Consider the following 24,211-nt stretch of genomic DNA (forward strand, 5'->3'; position numbering starts at 1 on the left):
ATAGTGATACAGTCAGGAATGAAGCAAAGCAACTGACTAGATTTTTAAATCTAAGATGACTAATTTCTGTGCAGAATTTGATGTACTAAAGAAGCGGCCGCAAAGATTTTCAAACGGAGAAAAATTTTCGCCAAACTCTCGTTCAGAACATGTTCTATCATACGCAGTCTATTATTTGGTTCTTGTTGATCATTATCAAAGAAAGCAGCAGTGTAAGTAACAACAAATAGGAGTCTCTTGCCATTGTTTCGCTAATGAGACAATTCCTCTCTTTTTTAAATTGTAGGCGGCGGTAGCGCGCACAAAAGCAAGCCATGCCGCGAGCAGCGACAGGCCGTAAACACGCACTATCAGAATGAGACAAACAATGCATGACACAGTATAGTAAAGCGTTTTCAGCTTAGAGTGACTGACGTAAACACCTATAACATAGAAAACGACACTTATCAGATCAAAGCAAAATAAGCAATCGATTCAAACCAGACGAAGCACGTGAAAAAGGAAGGGTATCCGTATAAATACGGACGGAGCGCCTGACGCATAGCAATGGCTACCTGGTAAAGCTTAACTGCTAAGCTTTCGACTCGAACCAAACTACTGTAGCTGTATCGTCATTCATTCAACCTAAATTGTGTCTCATATTACAATGGACCAACTTTGTTTCGATTTGGAGGTGCGGCCTAAAACTTTTCTCTCCCCTTGAATTTCGAGTCTCAAATTTCAGGTGCGGCTTAGATTTGGGAATTTTTTTTTCCTTTATTTCGAGTCTCATTTTTCATGTGCGGCTTAGATTCGAGTGCGGCTTAGATTCGAGTAAATACGGTTGAATAGTAGAAGGAAGAATCCAACAGTTCCTCACTTCTTAATTGGAAGCAAATGAGGAATAGCAATATTTTCTATGCTTTTGTTCGTACACTCATTGTATTTAAGAAAACACTGTAAGTGAATTTAATTGGCAGTAGATTCAAGTAAACAGCACATGTTGTTGCCCCATTCTTCTGGCCAGAAGTGCTCGGACATGTTGCATGTCTTACTTAACACTGTCTGGCTAGTACAAGGATACCAGTCAGAGGTGTGCAATGACTGAGTGCCAAAGTGTGAACACTACATAAACCAACACTGTGCAGAGCCATGGCAGACGTGCTCCTTCCAACGATACGGGAAGCTCTGTATTTTTTACTAACTGCATCGGAGTACATTTTGTGGCATAAGTGTGGTGTGTATCTTAATGTCTATACACAGCGCGCTAAAAGTGATGGGGCGTACATTCGTCATCAAACTATTTTTGGACTACTGTACAAATAGAAGGAAAAATGATGAATATAGGGGAAGGGAAATTACAGTTTATTGGGTCTTTCTCAATATTTTCATTCAGTAAATATTGGTAGTTGTCAGAGCACCGTTCCATCGTAAGAGATGGATGAGCTTACAGCGACAGGACAAAACAGTACGGGCACCTCACTTTTGTAGCTCGGTTTCTGACTCGCCAGTAATACACTGTCCCCTCCCCCCACCCACCAAATTGATGGATATTCAATTGGAAGGAGCAGGTAAATGGAAACTGTGCCCGGGAAGATCAGTACCAGTGACAGAGCTAGCAGTGTGAATGTGCGACGTTTGTGCGAGCAGACGACTGCTGGATGCTCGATGTCGGCGAGACGGGGGAGGAGTGGGAGCTGAAGTGGATGGAGGTGGTGCTGCCGTACGACCACGGGGAGCCCCGCTGCTGGCATGGGGCCTGCTGCACCGGGGAGGGGCAGCTGCTCGTGCACTCGGGGCTCACACAGCCACACTACTACACCCGCATCAAGCTCAAGGTGCCGCCGGACTTCTCACCTCGTGTCTATTTGCGTCTTCGTCACTGTTTTGTTCTGTTTACAATCATTTTCGATCTCTTCCAATGTCAATCTAGGGTATCTGACAACTGACAGTATTTTCAAAATATTGATGTCAGGAGTTTAGACGTCGATATTTTAAATTCTGTACTGAAGTCTTTGTAACATTTTAATATTGATGTAGAAGGCAAAATATCGACTTCCAGTGTCGGCGAAAATGTGGACTACTTTTTACCAATCGTCAATTTCTCTTTTCATTTGAACGAATCATTTTGTGATCATGTCTTGTAGCATCATCAGTCCTGTGGTTAAAGGAGTAGAAATATCATTTGGAAGAAAAAGTCATATATCGTGTTTCTCCTGCGTGTTCAATTTGGTAGCAAAAACGTCTGTTGAAAAGACTGGTAAATTACTTCTGTGAAAAGGGTTGTAATGTGGTTTATATAAAATATAGTAGCAGGTGATGAGCTAAGAAAAGGATCAGACCTCAAACTAATTCAAGACATATTCAGTAAGTGGAATTCGACGTATTATATGGTTGAAGGAGTTTTGCAGCTGCGTCCAGAGATGTCATTAAATACCACATTAGTGCACCACCGATGCAAACAGCTGGAGACGGTTGTGACATTCTGCAGTTGCAAAATTTACTGCTTGTGAAATTTGTGTAGAAAATCTGTTGCCAGCAGTAAAGTAATCCTTTTAACTGTTATGTTTAGTATCAAAATATCAGGTATGCAATCAATACAGACTACTGGAGAGACTGAAACATAACATCGTAACAGAGGTCAGAAATCGAAAAGCCTTAAAACTGACTGAGACCATTATATATTAGCCATTCATGCTGCAGTTTGAAGGCAGTCAAAATCTTCAAAGAATTTGCTTGCAGCTATTGAAATGACTTCCAGTGAGGATGAGCAACAAACAAGTTGAAACGTTGATCTCCTACACCTTGAACAAGATCCATTAGGAGGATCAGTGAGTCTACCTACCCAAAGCTGCAAAACATTGCAAATTATTATTTGATTTGGATAGCCCCATTGTTGGCTTATTAAAGACTGTTCTCAAAAGTTGGATGTGCTCGCTATCAACAACTAATAGACTGAAGGGAAATCATCTGTTGAAAATGTTATTGTTACAGTGTATTGACAGATAGTTGTGGGATACATAATCTTAGTTATTGTTATGTTTATTGATTAATAAATATGATAAATGATGTGTTTGTATGTTGTGTTTTATGCCGTTCTGTTGTAAATCCTTTATTTAACATTGATGTTTTGTGAGCAGTTATTATAGCCTATCACTGTTTAGTTGAAATTACCATCGATGATTAGCCAACATTACACACTGCTGTGTTGGGCCAACCTTTTAGTCTCTTCTTGCCTTGTAGAGATAACTCCCTTAGTAACAGACTCCTGTGCTATTTGTTCCAGTACTGATCTCTACACACCACAGCAATTTCTGCTAACTTGGCTTTTTTGGTGGAGGTTTCCCAGAGATTTTCTACCTGTCATATTTTTCCCATTACCTATTAAATTTCCCCCTGTGAGTTTGAGGGTAAAATAGGCCCGAGGTATTCCTGCCTGTCATAAGAGGCGACTAAAAGGAGTCTCACATGTTTGTGTGATGGTCCCCTGTAGGATTTGACCTCCATTTTTCAAAAATTTCTCAAAGAGTGAGCCAATTGGGGGAAGGCGCCTTACATGGTGCATAGTGTCCCTCATGCGCTGAGACCTCTCGCTTCCTTCATCGACATGGATCTGCACTTCGCTCATGCTCCAGCTGTTGGGCGAGGTCACCCTCCTGGGTGCATTTACCTCCATCCTCTTTGCAGTATCGCTTTCTGCACTGTCAGCGAAAATGGACTTCTTAGCTTGTTTGCGCCTGATATCCAGCACGGTATCCAGTCCGATGTGGTGGGACCGCCATGAACTCTGTTTGTTGTGGCCCCCTGACCACAAAGGGATCGCTTTGCTGATGCCTCCCAGCCAGGTGGCCTTTGCTGCAGCTGGGTGACGCCCATGGGGAGGACCCCTGGTCGGAGTGGGTGGCATCAGGGCAGATGACATGCCATCATCTCTTGCTGGTGGTCAGACACCAGCAGTCTCCAAGTGATCAAGGTCTAACTTCAATGCTAAGAAATACGACCCCAAAATGCCCCCCCTCCCCAGGCCACACCATGGGAGGAACACCAGGCTAAGGATGGCAGCGAAGCTTATTCACCCCGGTACCTTGTACATACGAGTGATAATTGGGTATCTTTCTTGTCAATGAAACCTCAGTTTCTTGTGGAGCATTTAGAAGACAAGTTTGGTGAGATGGAGGGCTTGTCCAAAATGCAGTCAGGGTCGGTCTTTATCAAAACAGCATCCTCTGCCCAGTCACGGGCACTACTAGCCTGTGACAAGCTGGGGGATGTTTCTGTTTCCATCACACTCCATAGGAGCTTAAATATGGTCCAGGGTATCATAATTCACAGGAACCTTCTTTTGCAGTCTGATGATGAGCTGCGCGCCGAATTAGAGTGGCAAGGTGTCCATTTCGTCTGGTGCATCCACCGGTGTCCAAGAGATAATCAGGTTGCCACTGGTGCCTTCATCTTGGCCTTCGAGGGTGACACATTACCCGAGAAGGTCAAGGTGATGGTCTACCACTGTGATGTAAAGCCCTCCACCAATGCGATGCTTTAAGTGCTAGAAGCGTAGGTCTTCCTGTTGTACTTCCAGCATCACCTGTCAGGATTGTGGATGTCCTTCGCATCCCAACACTCCCTGTGCCGAGAGGCTACATCCAGTGTATATGACATCAACCTACGCCGCTGCTATGACAAAGGTTCTACCATCTTCTGTTCTGCCACATAGAGCTGTCAAGACTCCACCTGCCTCCTTGATTTGGGGGGTGGGGGGGGGGGGGGCACTTGCCTTCCTGTTGCTCCTGCACAACCTACTTCAGGAGCAACAATCCCCCCCCCCCCCAAACCATCGGGGATGTCAGTCCCCACTTCTCAGCTGGAGAAGTGAGAAGTGTAAGTCTTCTTCGGCTCCTCTCTCCAGGAAGGGATCCGTTAGGTCACTCCCTTCCCAGGCTCCTACCAATGGCAAAGCTGACAACTGCCTTTGGCTGAAGCAACCACAGGTAGCTGGTAGTAGGGCATCATGGTCCTCCTCAGCCCCTGAGACTGAATCAGTGAAGCCCTCCCAGCCAGACAAGCTTAAGGAGCAGAAAGAGAAACCTAAAAAGAAAGTGACCCTAAAAACCAAGGCCCTGCAGTGGCACACACACAACCACTACCTACAAGCTCTGTGTCTAAGGATGAAGTGGAGATCCTGGTGCCGCTGAGGACCTAGATCTTGTTCGGCCCTCAGACACAATGTATGTCAATCGCGCAGGTACTCATCTGGTGGCAGCAGGTGACCCTGAAGTGATGAGTGCCTCATTGGGTGTTTCATGCCTGCCCAGTCTCACGATCACATCATCCTCCACTGTAACTGCAGCAGTTTTTTTCTCCACCTGGCTGAGCTACGGCAACTGTTAAGCTTTACGCCTGCTTTCTGTAGTGAACCTGTGTCCCTTCAAACCCCTCTTGAAGTTGTGGCTGTCAGGTTAAGGACGACACAGGAAATAACTGTCTACGATGTATATCTTCCTCCAGATGGTGCAGTGCCCCTGAACGTATTAGCTGCACTGATTCATAAACTCCCTAAACCTTTCCTACTTTTGAGAGGTAGATTTTAATGCACATAACCCCTTGTGGGTTGGCACCATGCTTCTGGCTGAGGTAGGGAGGTCGAAAATTTACTGTCACAACACGACCTCTGCCTCTTAAATACAGGCACCCCCACACATTTCAGTGTGGCACATGGCACATACTCGGCCATTGATCTCTCGGTTTGCAGTCCTTGCCTTCTCCCATCTATGCACTGGAGAGCACATGATGACGTGTGGTAGTGACCACTTCCCCATCTTCCTGTCACTCTCCCGGCGACATGCCCACGGACGACTATCCAGATGGACTAAGGCAGACTGGGTAGCCTTCACCTCTGCTCTCACCATTGAATCTCCCCCACATGGTGCCATTGATGTTGTCGTTGAACAGGTCACTACAATGTTCATTTCTGCGGTGGAACATGCGAGCTCTCATTCTTTAGGGTGCCCCCGGTGAAAGACAGTCCCTTGGTGGTCGGCGGAAATCGCTGAGGCAATTAAAAAGAGCTGGCGAGCTCTACAGTGACGTAAGCGGCACCCTTCTCTAGAGCACCTAATAGCCTCTAAACAGCTCTGTGCCCACATTCACCAGCTTATAAAACAACGGAAACAGGAATGTTGGGAGAGATACTGTTGACCATTGGGTGTCGTACATCACCTTCCTAAGTCTGGACGAAGATCAAACGTCATTTTGAGTACCAGACCCCAGCAGGTGTCCCTGGCATTAACATCAGTGGTGTGTTATCTACTGATGCAAATGCGATTGCCAAGCACTTTGCTGAGCACTAAGCTCAAGCCTCTGTGTCAGAGAACTATCCCCCAGCCTTTCACACCCTCAAATGGCGGATGGAAAGAAAAGTCCTCTCATTCACTACACGCCACAGTGAACACTATAACGCCCCATTTACAAAGTTGAAGCTTCTCAGCGTCCTTGCACATTGCCCTGACACAGCTCCTGGGCTGGATTGGATCCATAGTCAGATGATTAAACATCTCTTGTCTGACTTCAAGTGACATCTCCTCGTCATCTTGAACCGGACCTGGTGCGATGGCGCCTTTCCATCACAATGGTGGGAGAGCACCGGCATTCTGGTGCTCAAACCCAGTCAAAACCCACTTGATTTGGATAGCTACTGGATCATCAGCCTCACCAACTTTCTTTGTAAGCTGCTGAAACGTATGGTGTATCGAAGGTTGGGTTAGGTCCTGGAGTCACGTGACCTACTGGCTCCATGTCGGGGCGGCTTCCGCCAGGGTCGCTCTACCACTGATAATGTGTCCCTTGAGACTGCCATCCGAACAGCTTTTTCCAGGTGCCAACAACTGGTTGCCATTTTTTTTTTACTTACATAAAGCATACAACACGACCTGGCGACATCATATCTTTGCCACATTGTATGAGTGGGGTTTCCGGAGCCTGCCCCCACTTTTTATTTAAAACTTCCTGTCACTCTGTACTTTCTATGTCCAAGTCAGTGCCTCCCATAATTCCCCTCGTATTCAGGAGAATGGCGTTCCACAGGACTCCGTATTGAGTGTCTCTATTTTTAGAGGCTGTTAACGGTCTAGCAGCAGCTGTAGGTCTGTCGGTCTCATCTTCTCTGTATGCAGATGACTTCTGCATTTCATACTGCTCCTCTAGTACTGGTGTTGCCGAGCAGTGCCTACAGGGAGCCATTCTCAAGGCGCAATCATGGGCTCTACCATACGGCTTTCAGTTTTCAGCCACTAAGTCATATGACATGCATTTCTGTCAGCGTCGCACCGTTCATCCTGAACCAGAACTTTACCTTCCTGACGATCCACTCACTGTAGTGGAGACATATCGATTCTTAGGACTGGTTTTCGACACCCGATTGACTTTGCTACCTCACCTTCGTCAGCTTAAGCGGAAGTGCTAGCAGCATCTCAATGCCTTCCACTGCCTGAGCAACACCAACTGGGGTGCAGCTCGCTCTACACTGCTGCAGTCCTACAGAGCCCGTGTTCAATCCCGCCTCGACTATGGGAGTCTGGTTTACGGTTCGGCGGCACCCTCAGCGTTGCGTATACTTGACCCAGTGCACCACTGTGGCGTTCGCCTAGCGACAGGAGCTTTTAGAATGAGTCCAGTGACCAGTGTCCTGGTGCAGGCCAGATTCCCTCCATTGAAGGTTAGGCATGCACAACTGCTCGACATGTTCATAGTTCTTCTGCACATCCGAATTAACATCTCCTTTTCCCAACCGCGGTGGTTCATCTCCTGCATCGGCAGTCCCGAGTCCCTCCCATTACCGCCTCTCCTTGAGGTCTGTTCACGTACACCTCCACAGTAAACACCTAGGCCGCAGATTCTTCTGGACCTTCGCGTGGCCCTAAGGACTCCATTAACCCTGCGGCTCTCCGCTGTCACTTCCTCTAGATTCTCGACATGTACCGAGGCCATGAAGTGGTTTACACCAGCGGCTCGATGGCTGTTGGTCACGTATACTTTGTGTATGTTCATGGAGGATATATTGAACAGCACTCTTTGCCAGACGGCTGCAGTGTTTTCACTGCAGAGCTGGCAGCCATATCTCATGCTTTTGAACACATCTGCTCATGCCCTGGCAAGTCATTTCTCATGTGTACTGACTCCTTGAGCAGCCTACAAGCTATCGACCAGTGCTACTCTTGCCGTCCTTTGGTAGCGTCCATTCAGGAGTCCATTTATACCCTGGAATGGTCTCATCATTCAGTGGTGTTTGTGTGGACCCCAGGACTTGCCAGAATACCAGGCAATCAACTTGCTGACAGGCTGGCCAAACAGGATACGCACAAACTGCTTCTGGAGATGGGCATCTCCAAAACTGACCTGCGTTCTGTCGTACACCTCAGGGTTTTTTGGCTTTGGGAGACAGAATTGCATAACAGTACACACAATAAACTGTGTGTCATTAAGGAGACTATGAATTTGTGGAAGTCTTCCATGTGCTCCTGTCACAGGGAATCAGTTGTCCTCTGCCGGCCCCGCATTGGCCATACGTAGCTAATGCATGGTTACCTCCTCAGTCGCGAGGACCCACCTCGGTGTCGCTGTGGCTGACAAATGAATGTCATCCACCTCTTGCTGGACTGCCCATTTTCAGCCACTCTACAGCGGACTGTTAACTTTCCCAGCAACCTACCTTCGGTGTTGGGTGACAATGCCTCAACAGAAGCTTTAGTTTTACGTTTTGGGTTTTATCATTTGATTTAAGTTTTAGTGCATGTCCTTTGTCCCTCTGTGTTCTCCACCCTAGTTCTTTTACGGTGGAAGTTTTAATGTGTTGCAGAGTGGCCGGGTTCTCTTTTTTATTCTCATGGTCAGCCAGCCATGGTAATCTGCTCTCTTGTTTCGATCTCTTCTACATGTTTTTTGCCCTTCTGTCATTCTTGTGGTGTTCTCCTTTCTTCCAGCTGTGTTTTGTATGTCTCGATTATTTTACTCCCATTTTTGTGGAATTATTTTAATCGGAACAAGGGACCAATGATCTAGCAGTTTAATTTGTACTGATCATTTTTTAAATTGTGGTCAGATTGTGATATTTCTGTCACTGTGCTTTGATTCCAAAGCACACATGAATGGCAAATGAACCAGAAGTTTTCGACTTTATGGTCAATGAATTTAGTAACAGAAATGCAATGAAAATGTTAAAACATTTCTATGTTAAATGTGTTGCAGGTTCTTTCTTACCTTACCCTTAAGAAAATTTTAGTCCATTGTAGCTTCCGTCATTGCCTCTTGCCGCTTTCTTCTACTAATGTAAGAACCCTGTTTCATCAGCACACAAGAAATTGATGGAAAGGAGGAGAAAAGTTGGGGGGAGACATGTATGGTAATATATTTGTAATATCAAATTTAACAACAGTGGAGGAAGAGTAACAAGTGATGCATTAAAAAAATTAAATTATTGGATGGCATTCATTATTGGTTGGGAGGCCCCACCTGGGGATGTTTAGCCATCTATGCTTACAGATGTCAGAGGGAAGCAGTTCCTAGAATATAGAAGTACTGCAAACTGCCAATTATGCCGGCTAATGTGGATCCAAAATCACGTGGATAACCAAAAAAAAAACGTATATAATCCAAAATGCTCATGTTTTTACTGGAAACTGCTATTTACAAAACTCTGCTTTACATAAACATTACTCGCCAGAAACTACTGACCTTTAGCTCCTAGAGGAAAGGCAATCATACAGACAGGAAATTGGCAGTGAACTTATTACAAGGGTAGACTTCTTGCACATAGCTGAAGATGAAATGGGAAACAACGGAAAAAATTTCAGAGATCAAAACACCTTCAGCCATTTAAATTTCCAGTTATATTATTTGAACAACCAGTTTCAGCACGACATTACGTCATCTTCAGGCCTCCTGACAGATATATAGGTAGAATCCCACCTCTGGTCTGTTCAAAATAGGGGCCAGCATTCAGTGACTGATATCCATCGATTTTTTACACTGCGATCCTTTCAGTCATCACTTGTTGGCAAGTGATGATCGAAGGGATCGCTGTGTCAGAAATCAAGGTTACCAGTCATTGAATGCTGGCCCCTCTTTTGACTGGACCTGAGCTTCTTCCTGCACATCAGTCAGTGGGCCTGAAGATGGCATAATGTAGTACTGAAACTGGTTGTTCAAATAATATAACTGGAAATTTAAACGGCTAAAGGTGCTTTGATTCGACATTTTGTGTCGAACAGCTGTAGAAAGATGAGACCAGAAATGTCCGATGGTGGGATAGGGGTCCACTTTGTCTTCTGGCAGTAAAACATGAGTCACGTGTGTGATATAGTGGTCTTCATTCAGAAGAATGGTTTGGTGCGGCTCTCCTCACAGCTCTATCCTGTGCCATATCTCTTCATAGTTTCTGAAACCTACATCCATTTAAACTTGCTTACTGCATTCATCTCAGTTCTCCCTCTACAATTAATACCTACCACATTTCCCTCCAGTACAAAATTAATAATTCTTTCACAGCTCATGATGTGTTATGCCAAGTGATCCCTTCTTTTATTCCAGTTGTGCCATAAATTTCTTTTTTCTCATCGATTTGGTATCCTCTAATTATTTATTCTGTCTACTCACTCAATTTCTATTCTCTTCTTGTCTGAAGGGCTTATCATCCATGTTTCACTTCTGTACAAGGCTATACTCCAGACAAAGACCTCCAAAAATGGCTACATAACTTTTAAATTTGTATTGGATGTTAACAAATTCCTCTTTTTCAAAAATGCTTTTCTTGTTATTACCAGTTTGTATTTTATATACTATCTCCTTAAATCATCATCAGTTTTTTCCTGTCCAAATAGCAAAACCTGTCTGTTATGTACAGTGTATCATTTCCTAATTTAGTTCAAGACATTTTCCATTCCATTAAATTGTACTTTTGAGTCTGTAGCTGTCTCTGACACGATTGTAATGTCATCACAAACAGCAAAGTTTCTGTTTCTTCTCTCTGAACTTCAATTCCCTGTCCAGATTTCTCCTAGTTACCTTCACATCATGCTCATTAAGCAGATTGAATATTATTGCGGATAAGTTACAACCCTGTCTCACTCACTCTTTAATGTCCATCAACCCCTACAAGTTGTAAATAACCTCCTGTTCCCTGTATTAAATCCCTGCTATTTTCAAAATTTGAGAGAGAATATTGCAGTCACCATTGTCAAAATCTTTCTCTAAGACTACGAGTGCCATAAACCCTTGTTCAAGATCAGCTGTAGGGTCAGTATTGCCTCACAGGTTTCTACATTTCCCCAGAATCCCAAACTGTTCTTCCCCGTGGTTGACTTTTAGACATTTTCCCAATCTTCTGTAGGTACTGTGTCAGTATTTTGCAAGTGTGACTTATTCAACTACTAGTTCACAATAGTTGGTAATATTCACACGTCAGCTCTTGCCTTCTGTGGAATTTGAATAATTATTTTCTTTGTGTATATGATAGTATTTTGCCTACCTCATATAACTTACACAAGAGGTGAAATAGAAAATAGAAATAATTATTTTCTTCATGAATATGAGGGTATTTTGCCTACTTCATGTAACTCACACAAGAGGTGGAATAGTTTTGTTATGACTGGCTCTCCCAAGGTTGTTGTCTACTGTAGGGGCCTTGTTTCGACTAATGTCTTACAGTACACTTCCAGATTCCTTTTACAGTATCGTATCTCCCACCTCATTTTCATTTATGAGGTTGTGCAGATAAGTAATTCCTCTGAACTTTTTGTATGAAAACTGCCAAAGCTTTTTAAGTGAAACAATTGTTATTAATGTTCTACATCTTAATTTTTCATGTCTACATATTTATTTCTCAACATAGTCACCCTGTCGACGAACACATTTCTCTCAATGAGAGATCAGTTCGTTGATATTGTCACTCTAGAATGTTTGAAATCATTAATGGAGCCATGTCACGTGTGTTTGCACTGTTTCATCATCATCAAAGTGAAGTGCTCGAAGAAGTTGTTGCAGATGAAAATTGGATAGAACCAACATGGGACTGTATGGAGGATGATCGATGTCAGTGAACCCGAGGTGTTGAATTGCAGATGTCACAGCTCTTTTGTGTGATCTTACATTGTCATTCTGAAGGATAAGATGCTCCATGTGTCAGAAGTTAGAAACGTGATCACAGCAGGCCTTTTCTCACGCAGAAGCATAGTTAATGCTACACCCTGCCATGTTACATGCTGAAATTTGTAGCCCTATAGCGGCAGAGCGTTGCAACTTGGGTCAGGTAAGTGGTGAAGTTGACCGGGTAATATGCCTGACATATAACACCTCAGTTAATATTGAGAACAGAATAAAAAATTCACAGGCATTACTTTTTGGTACACCCTCGTACATCCTCTTCCGTGTCTATAATATTGCTTTCGGTGAACTATGAACAGGTAATTTGCAAACTGTATTATCCACACCCAGATAATTGGGAGTTTGCATTATCTTCTACAGAGTTGTTCAGAGACATGGGGGTATGACATTGAGCATATATTTAATACTGACAAAAGTGCCAGTAGCCACCTCTTTCTCCTGCCATAATCCATAGAGAGTTGGCACCGAGCAAGATGGCACAGCAGTTGTGGCAGTGAGCGTGTATTTGGGAGGAGCAGAGTTCCAGTTCCTGTCCAAACATTCTACTCTAGATTTCTTGCAGTTTCAATGGATTCCTTGAGACAGGTACCCACGCACTTCAGCACATAGAAGTTTTCTTCCTCACCTAGCTAAATCTGAATTTGTCTTTAATGACTTCAGTGTCAACAATATGTCAAACTCTTTGACTACGGATGCACAAATATTTTCCTTTAAGGTTCAGTTTTGAATATTATTAGTTTGTGGAAGTTGTAGAAGGAAGAGTAATGCAAACAAGTGATGAACATTGAAGTGTGTACAGAAAATATTGAACCTTTGGATGGCAGAAATACATTAAAGATTTGGAGGTACAGAGCCCAAATCCTCTTCAAAGTAGTTTCATTGGTAAGTTCTCAAACTTCTCATAACCTTCCTACCGTTGTTGGAAACATTTCTGGAACCCATCTTTTGGAATGATGATCAGCCTGGCCATAGCATTCCGCACAATGTCTTCATTAAACTTCAATCGCATTCCTTTCAGAGGCAATTTCAGCTAAGGAAATAGCCAAAACTCACGTGGAGCCATGTCAGGGAATTAGGGAATGAGATTTTCACTCTGTAGCGGAGTGTGCGCTGATATGAAACTTCCTGGCAGATTAAAACTGTGTGCCCAACCGAGACTCGAACTCGGGACCTTTGCCTTTCGCGGGCAAGTGCTCTACCATCTGAGCTACCGAAGCATGACTCACGCCCGGTCCTCACAGCTTTACTTCTGCCAGTATTTCGTCTCCTACCTTCCAAACTTTACAGAAGCTGTCCTGCGAACCTTGCAGAACTAGCACTCCTGAAAGAAAGGATACTGCGGAGACATGGCTTAGCCACAGCCTGGGGGATGTTTCCAGAATGAGATTTTCACTCTGCAGCAGAGTGTGCGCTGATATGAAACTTCCTGGCAGATCAAAACTGTGTGCCCAACCGAGACTCGAACTCGGGACCTTTGCCTTTCGCAGGCAAGTGCTCTATCATCTGAGCTACCGAAGCACGACTTACCCCCGGTCCTCACAGCTTTACTTCTGCCAGTATCTCATCTCCTACCTTCCAAACTTTACAGAAGCTCTCCTGCGAGGAGAGAGCTTCTGTAAAGTTTGGAAGGTAGGAGACGAGATACTGGCAGAAGTAAAGCTGTGAGGACCGGGCGTGAGTCGTGCTTCGGTAGCTCAGAAGCTCTCCTGCGAGGAGAGAGCTTCTGTAAAGTTTGGAAGGTAGGAGACGAGATACTGGCAGAAGTAAAGCTGTGAGGACCGGGCGTGAGTCATGCTTCGGTAGCTCAGATGGTAGAGCACTTGCCCGCGAAAGGCAAAGGTCCCGAGTTCGAGTCTCAGTCAGGCACACAGTTTTAATCTGCCAGGAAGTTTCATATCGGGGAATTAGGGAGTTTGACTACCCACAGGAATGGCGTATTTGGCAATGAAACTCTGAATCAGATGTGCAGAATGGGAAGTTGTGTTCTTGTGGTGGAACTGCAGAGTTTTTGCTGCTCACTGATCCAGTAGTTTGCACCGCACAGTATCGCAAGGGTGACAAAGGATCTCTGAGTAGAATTCTTTTGTGACAGTTTGGCAATGTGGTGTGCACTCAATGTAATGGACCTTGATGCACACCACACACACACACACACACACACACACACACACACACACACACACACACACACACACCAAACAAAAAGACTTGTACCAGACAACCGAATTCCCCACAACAACATTGCCATTTCAGCTTGTTGAGGATCTGCCAAATGCAGTTTGCTATCCACTGATGTGGTGGGCATCTTTGAAGCAGTTGTAAGACTCATTTATCCTGAGTTTCTATGGCATCTCCACTGAAGCAACTCTCCCACACTTCATTGGTTTATGTGGGAAAACAAGAGATTCGGAACATTTTTTAACATATCTCATAGTGTGTTAGTAAGTCAAATCTGAGGATAAAATGGCCCATAGAAACAATGAGTGGAGTGATGGTGCATTTAAATGTTTTCATAGTTGCCTGAACCAGTTTTGAAGTTCTGACTGCAAAATGTTATTTTATTCTTTTTCAGGATCATGCGGAAGAGCTGATACTTCTGAACTTCACACCTAAGTCTTTGCGCAGGTAATAATACATCATCTTAGGTATCACAGATCATTAGTCAAAGCCTTGTGTAAGCTGACTTTGCTGTACGTATCATTTCAAAAGATCAAGAAATAGTTTAATGTGTCAGCTATCTAAAAGTAAATATAGTCGGGTAGACTGCATACAGTGCATGTGTAACACAAAAGGAAAGTAATATGTTTGTTGGCCTGACTCTTATTATCAAAATTTACACAAATACATCATAAGAAGCTATTGTTTCCCTACCCCACAATCGGGAGAGTGGTGAGTGGAAAAAAAGGTGTACAGAATGAAGCTTTCAGTCCTGCTACATTAAAACTGTGCTGCAGGCTGGAGAATACCTGGTTGGCAACATTTGCACAATTTTAATCTGCCAGTTCATTTCTTAAGCCCATAAAGATCTTGTATACCTTGTTGATTAACACCCCTGGGAGACCCATCATCATGAAGAATGCTGCAAAGTTTTGCCAGCATATGCCAGTTAACAAGAGAGCAATCATTGCAGAATTTAGCTCCTCACTCAGTTGGTCAGGTATGCACAAAAATGATAAAGCATTCGTGGGGACCACTTGAATGGAAACAATTTGTTATACCCAAACCAGTTCCTGAGATAATTACACGGTCATCACTTGGCATTTATTCTGTAGAGTTTCTCCCACTGTGGACGTCTCTGGTGCACACTATTTTACTCTGAGCCATATTCACTGCTGTAAGTTGAATAGTAATCCAATAGTGAGGGGAAAATTATCGCCAAAACTAATTTTAAAGTTGCTTATAAAATGTGCACATCAGGATGGACACACAGATCCCATCCTTGTAAGAGCATTGCCCACAAAACACACGGCTCTGGGTTCGAGTTCAGATTTGTCACTCTCAAGAGGAAGTCCCAGGTTGGAATAAACTTTGTGAAACCATGTATGTAGTGGTATAATATAAATGGATAGATAAAAAATTTACTCCGAAGCGGTGGCAGGGGAACACATACACTAAAGGATTTAAATTTGTGCATGCTTTCGGAGCCAGTGGCTCCTTCTTCTGGCAGAAGAGTTGAAGGGGAGGTTTAGGGAAAGGGGTACAGTTCAGAAAAGTCACCCAGAACTCCTGGTCAGCGGAGACTTACCAGACGGGATGGGAAGGAAGGACTATGTGTATGGAGGGGTAGCTTACAGTGTCAGGTACCAAACACTGTAGCTGTTCAGCAAAATGGACCCTCATTCCTGAGGAATCGACGAAATGTTATCCAGAGCGGTGGGATAGTAGTTAAGGCACAGTTGTGGAGTCCTTAATGTTGTGGGTTTGAATCCCATTAGGTGTTCTGAAATTTATGCTTTTAACCCTTTATTGAAATGACCTTGATCATCAATTTTATTAAATTAATTGGTTTAAGTGTAATTTTTATTTCTAATCCTGGACTGTTTCATTTTAATCATCATATTAACTTTTTATTTGCTCTCTTCTGAATATTTATTGATGTGATTTTAATTATTTTTGTGTATTACCTTTGAAAAAATTTCTTATGTTTTATTGTTTTGTATTTTTGTCCATGTTATCGCATTCATTATTTCTGTTCTTTATTTTGAATGAATTTAGTTTCATTTCTTATTCTTTCTTTTATTTAAATCTTCATCTATGTTATTTATTTCATAGTGCAACAAGAATTTATGTTTTGAATATTTGTACGGTCTCTACCATTCAAATGAACATACATCTCCTAAGGAAAAATACATTTTTGAAACAGCAGACATAAATAACTTTCCTTCTCATCCCGTCTGGTAAGTTTCCCCTGACCTGGGGTTCTGGGTTACTTTTCTGAACTGTATCCCTTTCCCTAAACCTCCCCTTTAACCCTTCTGCCAGGAGGAGGAGCCACTGGCTCTAAAAGCTTGCAAAAATTTAAATCCCTTAGTGTATGTGTTCCCCTGCCACCTCTTCAGAGTAATATATTTAAATATTATGATAGGTAAATCAATCAAAATAATTAAAATGAAATGCACAATGATACCAGATGAAAGAAGATTGATGAGACGGAAAAATGAGAGCAAATACAGAAAGTTAATGCAGCGATTAAAGTGAGGTGGCAAAGGATCTGAAGTAAAAAAAGATATATGAGAACCAATTAATTGGCTAAGACTAATGGTTAAAGACATTCCAATATAGATTTTAGAGTAAAAATTTCAAAGCACTTGATGGGATTTGACATTAACTACTGGGTCTAAAACAGCACCAGTCAACCTTTTTTACCTCTTGCCCACTGGTTCCACAGTAAATGTGATTTATAAAGTGGGGAAGTAATCTTACTTTATAAAATTTATGAAGCAGAATTACAGGAAATTAAAGCATGTAATGATGATTAATTACCAAGTACCTTATATCTAAATTTTATGAAAACCCAATGAAAATGTTTTTAAAACCCCAACCTCCCCTAATCTACACCTCAGGGTAGATAACCAGTCCTGGGGATACCCTCTTGTCAGCTTTAATCTGTCCGTTAGTTTCAGGCCCTGTGTCTTCACCCTCTTGACCTAATTACGACTTTCAGATTGTTAATGAATATCTGTTTGTGACCAATCTTCTGATTGCATTCATCTTTCTTTAAATTCCTGTGCTTTTTCTGTGCTTGAGACATAATTTGTATGTATTTGTTGTTGCAAAACTATAAACTTGTAACCTTAATTGTGTTGACACGATATCAGCTGTCGCCTACTGCCCCTTTCTGGTACTCACAGGAGGATCTTGAGGACAAGCTGTCTTTGATTTTCTTCATGCTCAACAGGATGTCAGTTTCTTAAAGCAGTAGGATGCAGTTCTCAAACTCAGAGAAATCTATTTAGTTTTATTATCAATATTAGGAAGGAAAGTTGCTACTCACCATATAGTGGAGATGCTGAGTTGGATAGGCACAACAAAAAGATTCACACAATTATAGCTTTTGGCCATCAAGGCCTTTGTCAGCTGTGGTGGACACACACACACACACACACACACTCGCACGTGCACGCGTAAACGCAACTTGCACACACGTCTGCAGCGTCAGATACCTGAAACCACACTGGTTTCAGTTATCTGAGACTGCAGACAAGTGTGCAAGTTGCGTTTGCATGAGTGTGTGTGCGTGCATGTGTGTATGTGTGTCTATTGCTGACAAAGGCCTTAATGGCCGAAAGCTGTAATTGTATGAATCTTTTTGTTGTGCCTATCGCGACTCAGCATCTCCACTATATGGTGAGTAGCAACTTTCCTTCCTAATATTGTTACATTCCATTCTGGATTTTCCATTGTTTGATTTAGTTTTATTATCAGTCACATGAAAATAAATTAGCATTTGATACAGAAATATGAAACACCTTATTGTTAAATGAGAAAAGTTACGTATATTCAGTGTCTATAAATAAAAAAGTAGTTAATTTTCTACTTGATGTGTTCTCTTTTTTGTACCAAATTTTAATGTATTGTGAAAAACTCATTTTCATGTGTTTAGTAATTAAAGCTAAAAAGATATTATTTTTAATTAAAAAGTTTGATTCGCTATTTGTCAGTTCTTTCTTGTAATAAATAAAGAAATCAAATACAGTAAAAAAAAATTGCTCCTAGCGATAATCAAAATGGTGACTTTACGATGACAATACTAGTATGCTGCGCACTCAGCTACTGACATCAAACGTATTAAATATCTTGTGCTTCAAGTATTCAAAGGTAACTTCGTAATTTTGTTTGACAATTGCATCATACTGATTAATGAAAATGATGTGTGGGCACTGACATCGAAATCCACTTACATATGAAGAAAATCGAAGATCAATATGAAGAAAAGTGCTATTCCATAAGGTTTTATTGCCAGATGAATTTGTTCTCGTATTGACGACAGAACCGCACCGAATGGCCTGCGAGTAGGCCTACGTACTTCTGAAGTGCACATCACAGGATGTACATTGACACCATAAATGTAGCATTTAGGATTAGGCTATGAATAATGTGACCCAGTAATAGTTAAAGCAGTCATAAGACTAATGTGCGAGGAGCATAAATTTAGAGTGACAACAATTTTTATTTTCCAGGTTATGTGTAGACTTTGTACTTTCGCTAGTGGACGATCCTCGAATCAAACCAGAGCTAGATACTCTGCCACGCTCCCTGCGTGAGCTCTTGAGGCGACGCCTCGAGCAAGACCAGGTCGAACGGAGGGCGCGCAGCATATACTATGAGGGTGGGGACGACTTTTCCACAACACCGACTGTCAACTGTGGTTGCGGATGATAAGATCTCTGCATGATTGGTATCTCATACTCCATGTGACTTGATTTTTCTGACTCATTGTTGCTCATTACAACACTGTGTCCAGTTTTTTTGTGTACTTACCCATCAGTATCATTAAACATTGTTTTACACATCTGATCTCAGCATTCATATAACTAAGTCTTTACCATATATGATATCTGACTTCCTTCTTTCTCCAAAAAAAGAATACAAATTACACCAGTTCCTATTTATAAGAAAATTACTATCCCTCCATTGATGCATGACACTGTTACAGCCTGTACCTTCAGTTTCATTGCATGCACATAATGTGTCCGTCTCATGTCGTGTGGAAATGAAATTCTGCATTAGAATTTCAGAATGCTGCGATGTTGATGTTTATGTCCTGTTCCTTGCGCTATGTGATTGGCAGTATTCCTTTCACACTGCAGTGGTTTTGTTCCCCACTTAACAGCCAAAAGTTAAGTTTATTTAGTAGTGTACTATGTTTAAAACCCCTTTTGTGTGAAAGTGAAACTATTAGTTGTTACTACCCTGGTGTTCACAGTCCTTTGCACAGTTGAATCTTTGGTACCGGTCAATTTTTGGTAGTTACCATAAGTGGAGGAACTGCAACTAATGGATGTACTCCACAATTCACTGGTTTCTCATCAGATTTGATTGATGGGGTCACTTATTTCAGTATGAATATATAAGCTGTGGAATTTTGACAGACTAATAACCAGTATTTGGACTGGTCTCTCAGTAACAAGACATACTGTTTGCTTTGCCCAGTTAAATGGGGCTAGGCAGAGCTTGTATTCATTTATCATTGCAGTCATAAATCGAGGTATCACTAAATGGCAGAGAATATGCAATGCCCAGTGAGCACTAAAGCATCAACAACAGATGTTGACATTTGCAGACTGAATGGTGATTGCTTTTTGTGGTTGTCATTAATCAGTTTTCAGGGGACATTTGGAACACTTATTGAAACAGATGTCCTGGAGCAAGCAATTAATATAAACCCATTGGGTTTGTTACACAGAAAACTACATACTGTAATGTGATAAAAGTGAAGTAACACATCCTAGAGTATGTATTTAAGCCCATAGTCCCACTCTGCATTTTGAGTGAGTTTCAAGGTCAAACATGGAATACAGGAGCATTGAAAATTGAGTTTTGAGAAGTGGTTCATGAAAACAGTGTAAAAAAAGATCCAAGATAAATACAGCTCTCAGTATGAAAATTATGACAGTGTGGCACTCAATTGGGGTTTATCTGTTGCTTAAGAATATTAGTTGTAACAATATTTTCAGTCCATTGCATACTTAATAAATATGTGTTTTATGAACAATGTCTGGTTGTGACATCTTTTGCAGTCACATCGTCATTATTTGGATCAAAAGTGTTTTGTTTGTTTCGAAAGCATCATCAAAGTGTACAGTAACATTTACAATTTTCCTTATGCTTGTAAGCTCATACATCAAAGTGAGCCTCTATACTAATTGAATAAGATAATTCATTCAGTGCTTTTGGCCATATTCAATATGAGTCATTTTCAAATGTACATGTGCATATGATCATGCATTTGCTATTAACAGATTGTTCATGAAGTAAGAAAATGAGGTAAATGTGCTCACACCTATTGCTAAACAGTCTGACTGCACGAAAACATTATCTTGTAGGCCTACTCGTGTGATTTGAAATTGACACTGATGGATCATTACACTGTCCTATCGTGACTTCGCTTACAATTTTATTTAAAAATAAAAATAAACCGAAACTTTTGTTATTCCTAATACTGTCTTTTAAGTACTCATGTTAAGCATGTGAGCTGTTTTTTATCTTTTTTTTTAAACAAAATTATGGTGGGGGAGGGGGGGGGGGTTGTGGACAAAATCTGTATTTAGTAACAATGGCCACATGTTAATACAATAGGAATAACTTGAAGAAGGTCCATTGGAATTTTTTTGGATCTTCAGCACCTACAAATGTAAACTGTAGCCTAACCAAGAGCCAGTATGCTAACAAAGCGTATCTTTCAACTTTCACATTGACATAGCCTGCATTTACGTAAGTTCACACTCAAACATGACAGTCTTATTGCCAGATTTGGAAGTGTAATTTTCCTGCAGTGCCATTCAGTCCTCGTTTTGAAGTTCTCCAATCAGTGTGCAGCATAGTACTCAGTGTGCAATCTAAACATTGCTAAATGACTGTGAATATGAGGTCATAGGGAGAATCATAGGGAGAACTGAATTCATTGATGATGGAATATGTGTGTTTCTAAATTATGAATTTATAGTGCAGCCTGCAAACTGATACCAAAGAAACAGCCAGGGCACTGCGCTGACCTACCTGTGGTGAAATCTTAGTAAATCCTTTCTACAACAGTTACGCTGTTGGCACTTAGCTGGAGTAGATCATAAGGGTTGTGACAGTTTTGTGGGGATAAGGCACCTAGTCCAAGCGACTGATTCTCTTGGTGAGAATTGGCAACCTTCCTTTTATTCCATAGTTTGCTTTTGTTAGGCCCAGTGTTCTCACTCATCTGCTCATACTGGTCTCTTTACAAGTGTCGCACAACCTTATCTCAGTTGCAGTAACTACATAACTCTTCCATTGTTATTTGTATAAAAAAGTTCACTTATGTTATTGTTGTTATTTTTTGTGCTCATGTCCCCACATGCATAGAAAAGAAATTCAAAGCCATTTCTATGTAATGAAATTTGAAGTGAAAGTCAGATGTTTGATACCACAATCTACATAAGATTTGTGAGTGGCATTACTATTCTCTGAAAAATGATTGTTATTCTGAAAGGCAAAAGAAAGAAATAGACAAAGAATTTCCTTACGGTGTGTGCATTTTCCTACATTTTAAAATATACTGATTCTTCTTATTAAAGTATTGAATTTTTATAGTAAGTAATTTAATATTTATTGCCTATTGTGATTTATCTGTTGCACATAAGCTTAACCACATAATGTGAAACTGGTTTGAAACTTGATGCTGTGTGCGTACTCCATGTAAGCAACACTTTAATGTTGAAAGTGTTCTTATGTTGCACTGGTGTTAGCCACGTAGAGACTTTGTTACAGATTCCTATGAAATTACTGTCTTTGCTACAAGTATTGTGTAGTGTGATTTTACAAGTTGGCTTTGACAGGTCTTTCTTTAAAGTTTTGTTTGTACTAAAAAGGTAGTGCTGAAGAATGACACCAACATAAGCTCTGCATACTATCTGAACCACCTTTCCCCATGTGGTGGGAAAATGTAGTTAAATTTCAATTTATATGACAGTTTTTTTCTCTAAAAAATACTTCAAAAGTTTTCACGTACCATGTAAACGTTATAGTAATCTTCTAATTACAAAATACTCCGTGTTTTCACACACATAGTGTGGGAATTTGCCAAAAATACTCTCATAAACCTATTTAGGGCTGTAGAAATTGGTATCTAGCAATAAGTTTAAGTATATAATGCATTGTAACTTTTGTACAAATTAGTCTAGAATTCTCTGACATCAATACATGATTGCAACTACAAGAAATATGTTCTGTGCAAAAATTAAACATTGTGTAGAGAAATCTACTATGCTACAGTGCGTACGCTAATACAATTCTTGTACAGTGTAAATTGTATGTGTGTGTGTGTGTGTGTGCATGCTCTTGTACTTTTTTCATCTATGGCTCTGTAAATGCAATGCACAGAGAAACTACTGCCAAGAGTAGAGACTAAGAGACGTAGAAGATAGTGTAGGTATATTGCTTCAGTTACTATAATACAAAAATACGCACATTCTAAAAGTGAGATAGTTTATTTACGAATAGTAGGATATTAAAACTGGGCAGCAGTACTGTTCTGTATGTCCAGTCCGGCTCGATAGCCTCAAAGGTTTGTATTAGTTTAGTTGGTCGGTCGCGCAGACGCGTGCTGTGTGCTGAAGAACAGATGAGTAATCTTCATGATTCATGTAGCACCAGTTCCGAAGAAGACTGCAAAACACTTTCATGTCGATAGCTGTTTGGGTCTTCAGGTCTGGTTTAGGAAAAAGAAATATTTATATTTACTAACACTGTGTGTGTGTGTGTGTGTGTGTGTGTGTGTGTGTGTGTTTAAAAGGGAGCTATAAAAGAGAATTAGTTACATTTAAGAAGTACAGCGGAACCTCATATCACACACAAATGTTACATATAAAACAGTGCAATGAATACTGCTGTAAAAAAGACATAAATAATGTCACTAAGTAAAGCACTGTTTTGGGGCTAGCTTGTTTATTATCCATCCAATAAATTTTCTGTCTCATTCTTTGGATCATTTATGTAATGAAATGCTCAAAGAAAATGTATTGTTTCTAGCATCAGGTGTACAACTTGTCCCACTTGTTGCCATCTCCTCAATGGGACGATTAATGACCCGAACTTTTTGCATCCAATGACAAATCCCCACAAATGGTGAGTGCCTTTTGCCCCTTTCTACAAGTGTATTGGAAAATATTTTGTTGATTGCTCTTGTGTTGTAATATAATATTTATTTATTTGGGGCAGGGGAGGGTTAGTTTAAGACACAAAATTGCACCACACTGAAAGCTGTAAAAAGAAGTGTGGAAGAGATTCATCTGGTAACTAAATGGAAGTGTCTCAGTGCACCCATAGAAAAATTTGGGTGCATCATATCTCTACGATAATAGCGTGAATGTACAGCTTCTTGTGAAGTGTGGTATATTGTCTTCAGGCACAAGAAAGTTGATATTATAACACAGGCAGCAGTCAAGACATCTAGTGCATTTATATCAAGAGGCAAAAAACCATCCCCTACTTGTGGGGAATTATCATTGAGCACCAGAAGATGAACAGTGTGACTGGTGGATATGGTGACAAGTGAATAGTGCCATGCATCTGTGCCGGAAGCAAAACTTTTCTTGGAGCAATTTTTCACACATTTCCACTTACATGAAGAGATTGTGGCCATAGGGGTTGTGGAAATTAAGATTTGTCAGATGGAGTGTTCCCACCTGCAGTAGGAGATTCAGTTGTCACAGGTTATGATATAACCTTTAAATTCAGCCACTTTATGCTGAGTAGTCTGTTCCACTGTCAATCAATCCAGTTGGCCCTCAGCCACAATTTGGCACCAGCCATTTGTAACACCCCTCCCCCCTTTATTGCGCCAAATATTTAGACCACATTCACTACATGCCAGAGAAAGGTGATTTAT

General features: G+C 41.4%; 1 protein-coding gene across 3 annotated transcripts in view; it reads left to right on the forward strand.

Moving 5' to 3' along the window:
* LOC124550989 (kelch domain-containing protein 2-like) overlaps positions 1-19,149 on the forward strand; it is a 121,852-nt gene extending 102,703 nt beyond the window's left edge. For all 3 annotated transcript variants that reach the window (XM_047125817.1, XM_047125819.1, XM_047125820.1), the window contains 2 exons: positions 14,705-14,757; positions 18,813-19,149. In XM_047125817.1, the coding sequence (XP_046981773.1) occupies positions 14,705-14,757; positions 18,813-19,011 (252 nt within the window). In that variant the 3' untranslated portion in view covers positions 19,012-19,149. The remainder of the gene's footprint in view (positions 1-14,704; positions 14,758-18,812) is intronic.
* Positions 19,150-24,211: the final 5,062 nt, after the last annotated feature.

This window comes from Schistocerca americana, chromosome 9 (assembly GCF_021461395.2).
Source record: "Schistocerca americana isolate TAMUIC-IGC-003095 chromosome 9, iqSchAmer2.1, whole genome shotgun sequence".
Classification (NCBI taxonomy): Eukaryota; Metazoa; Arthropoda; class Insecta; order Orthoptera; family Acrididae; genus Schistocerca; species Schistocerca americana.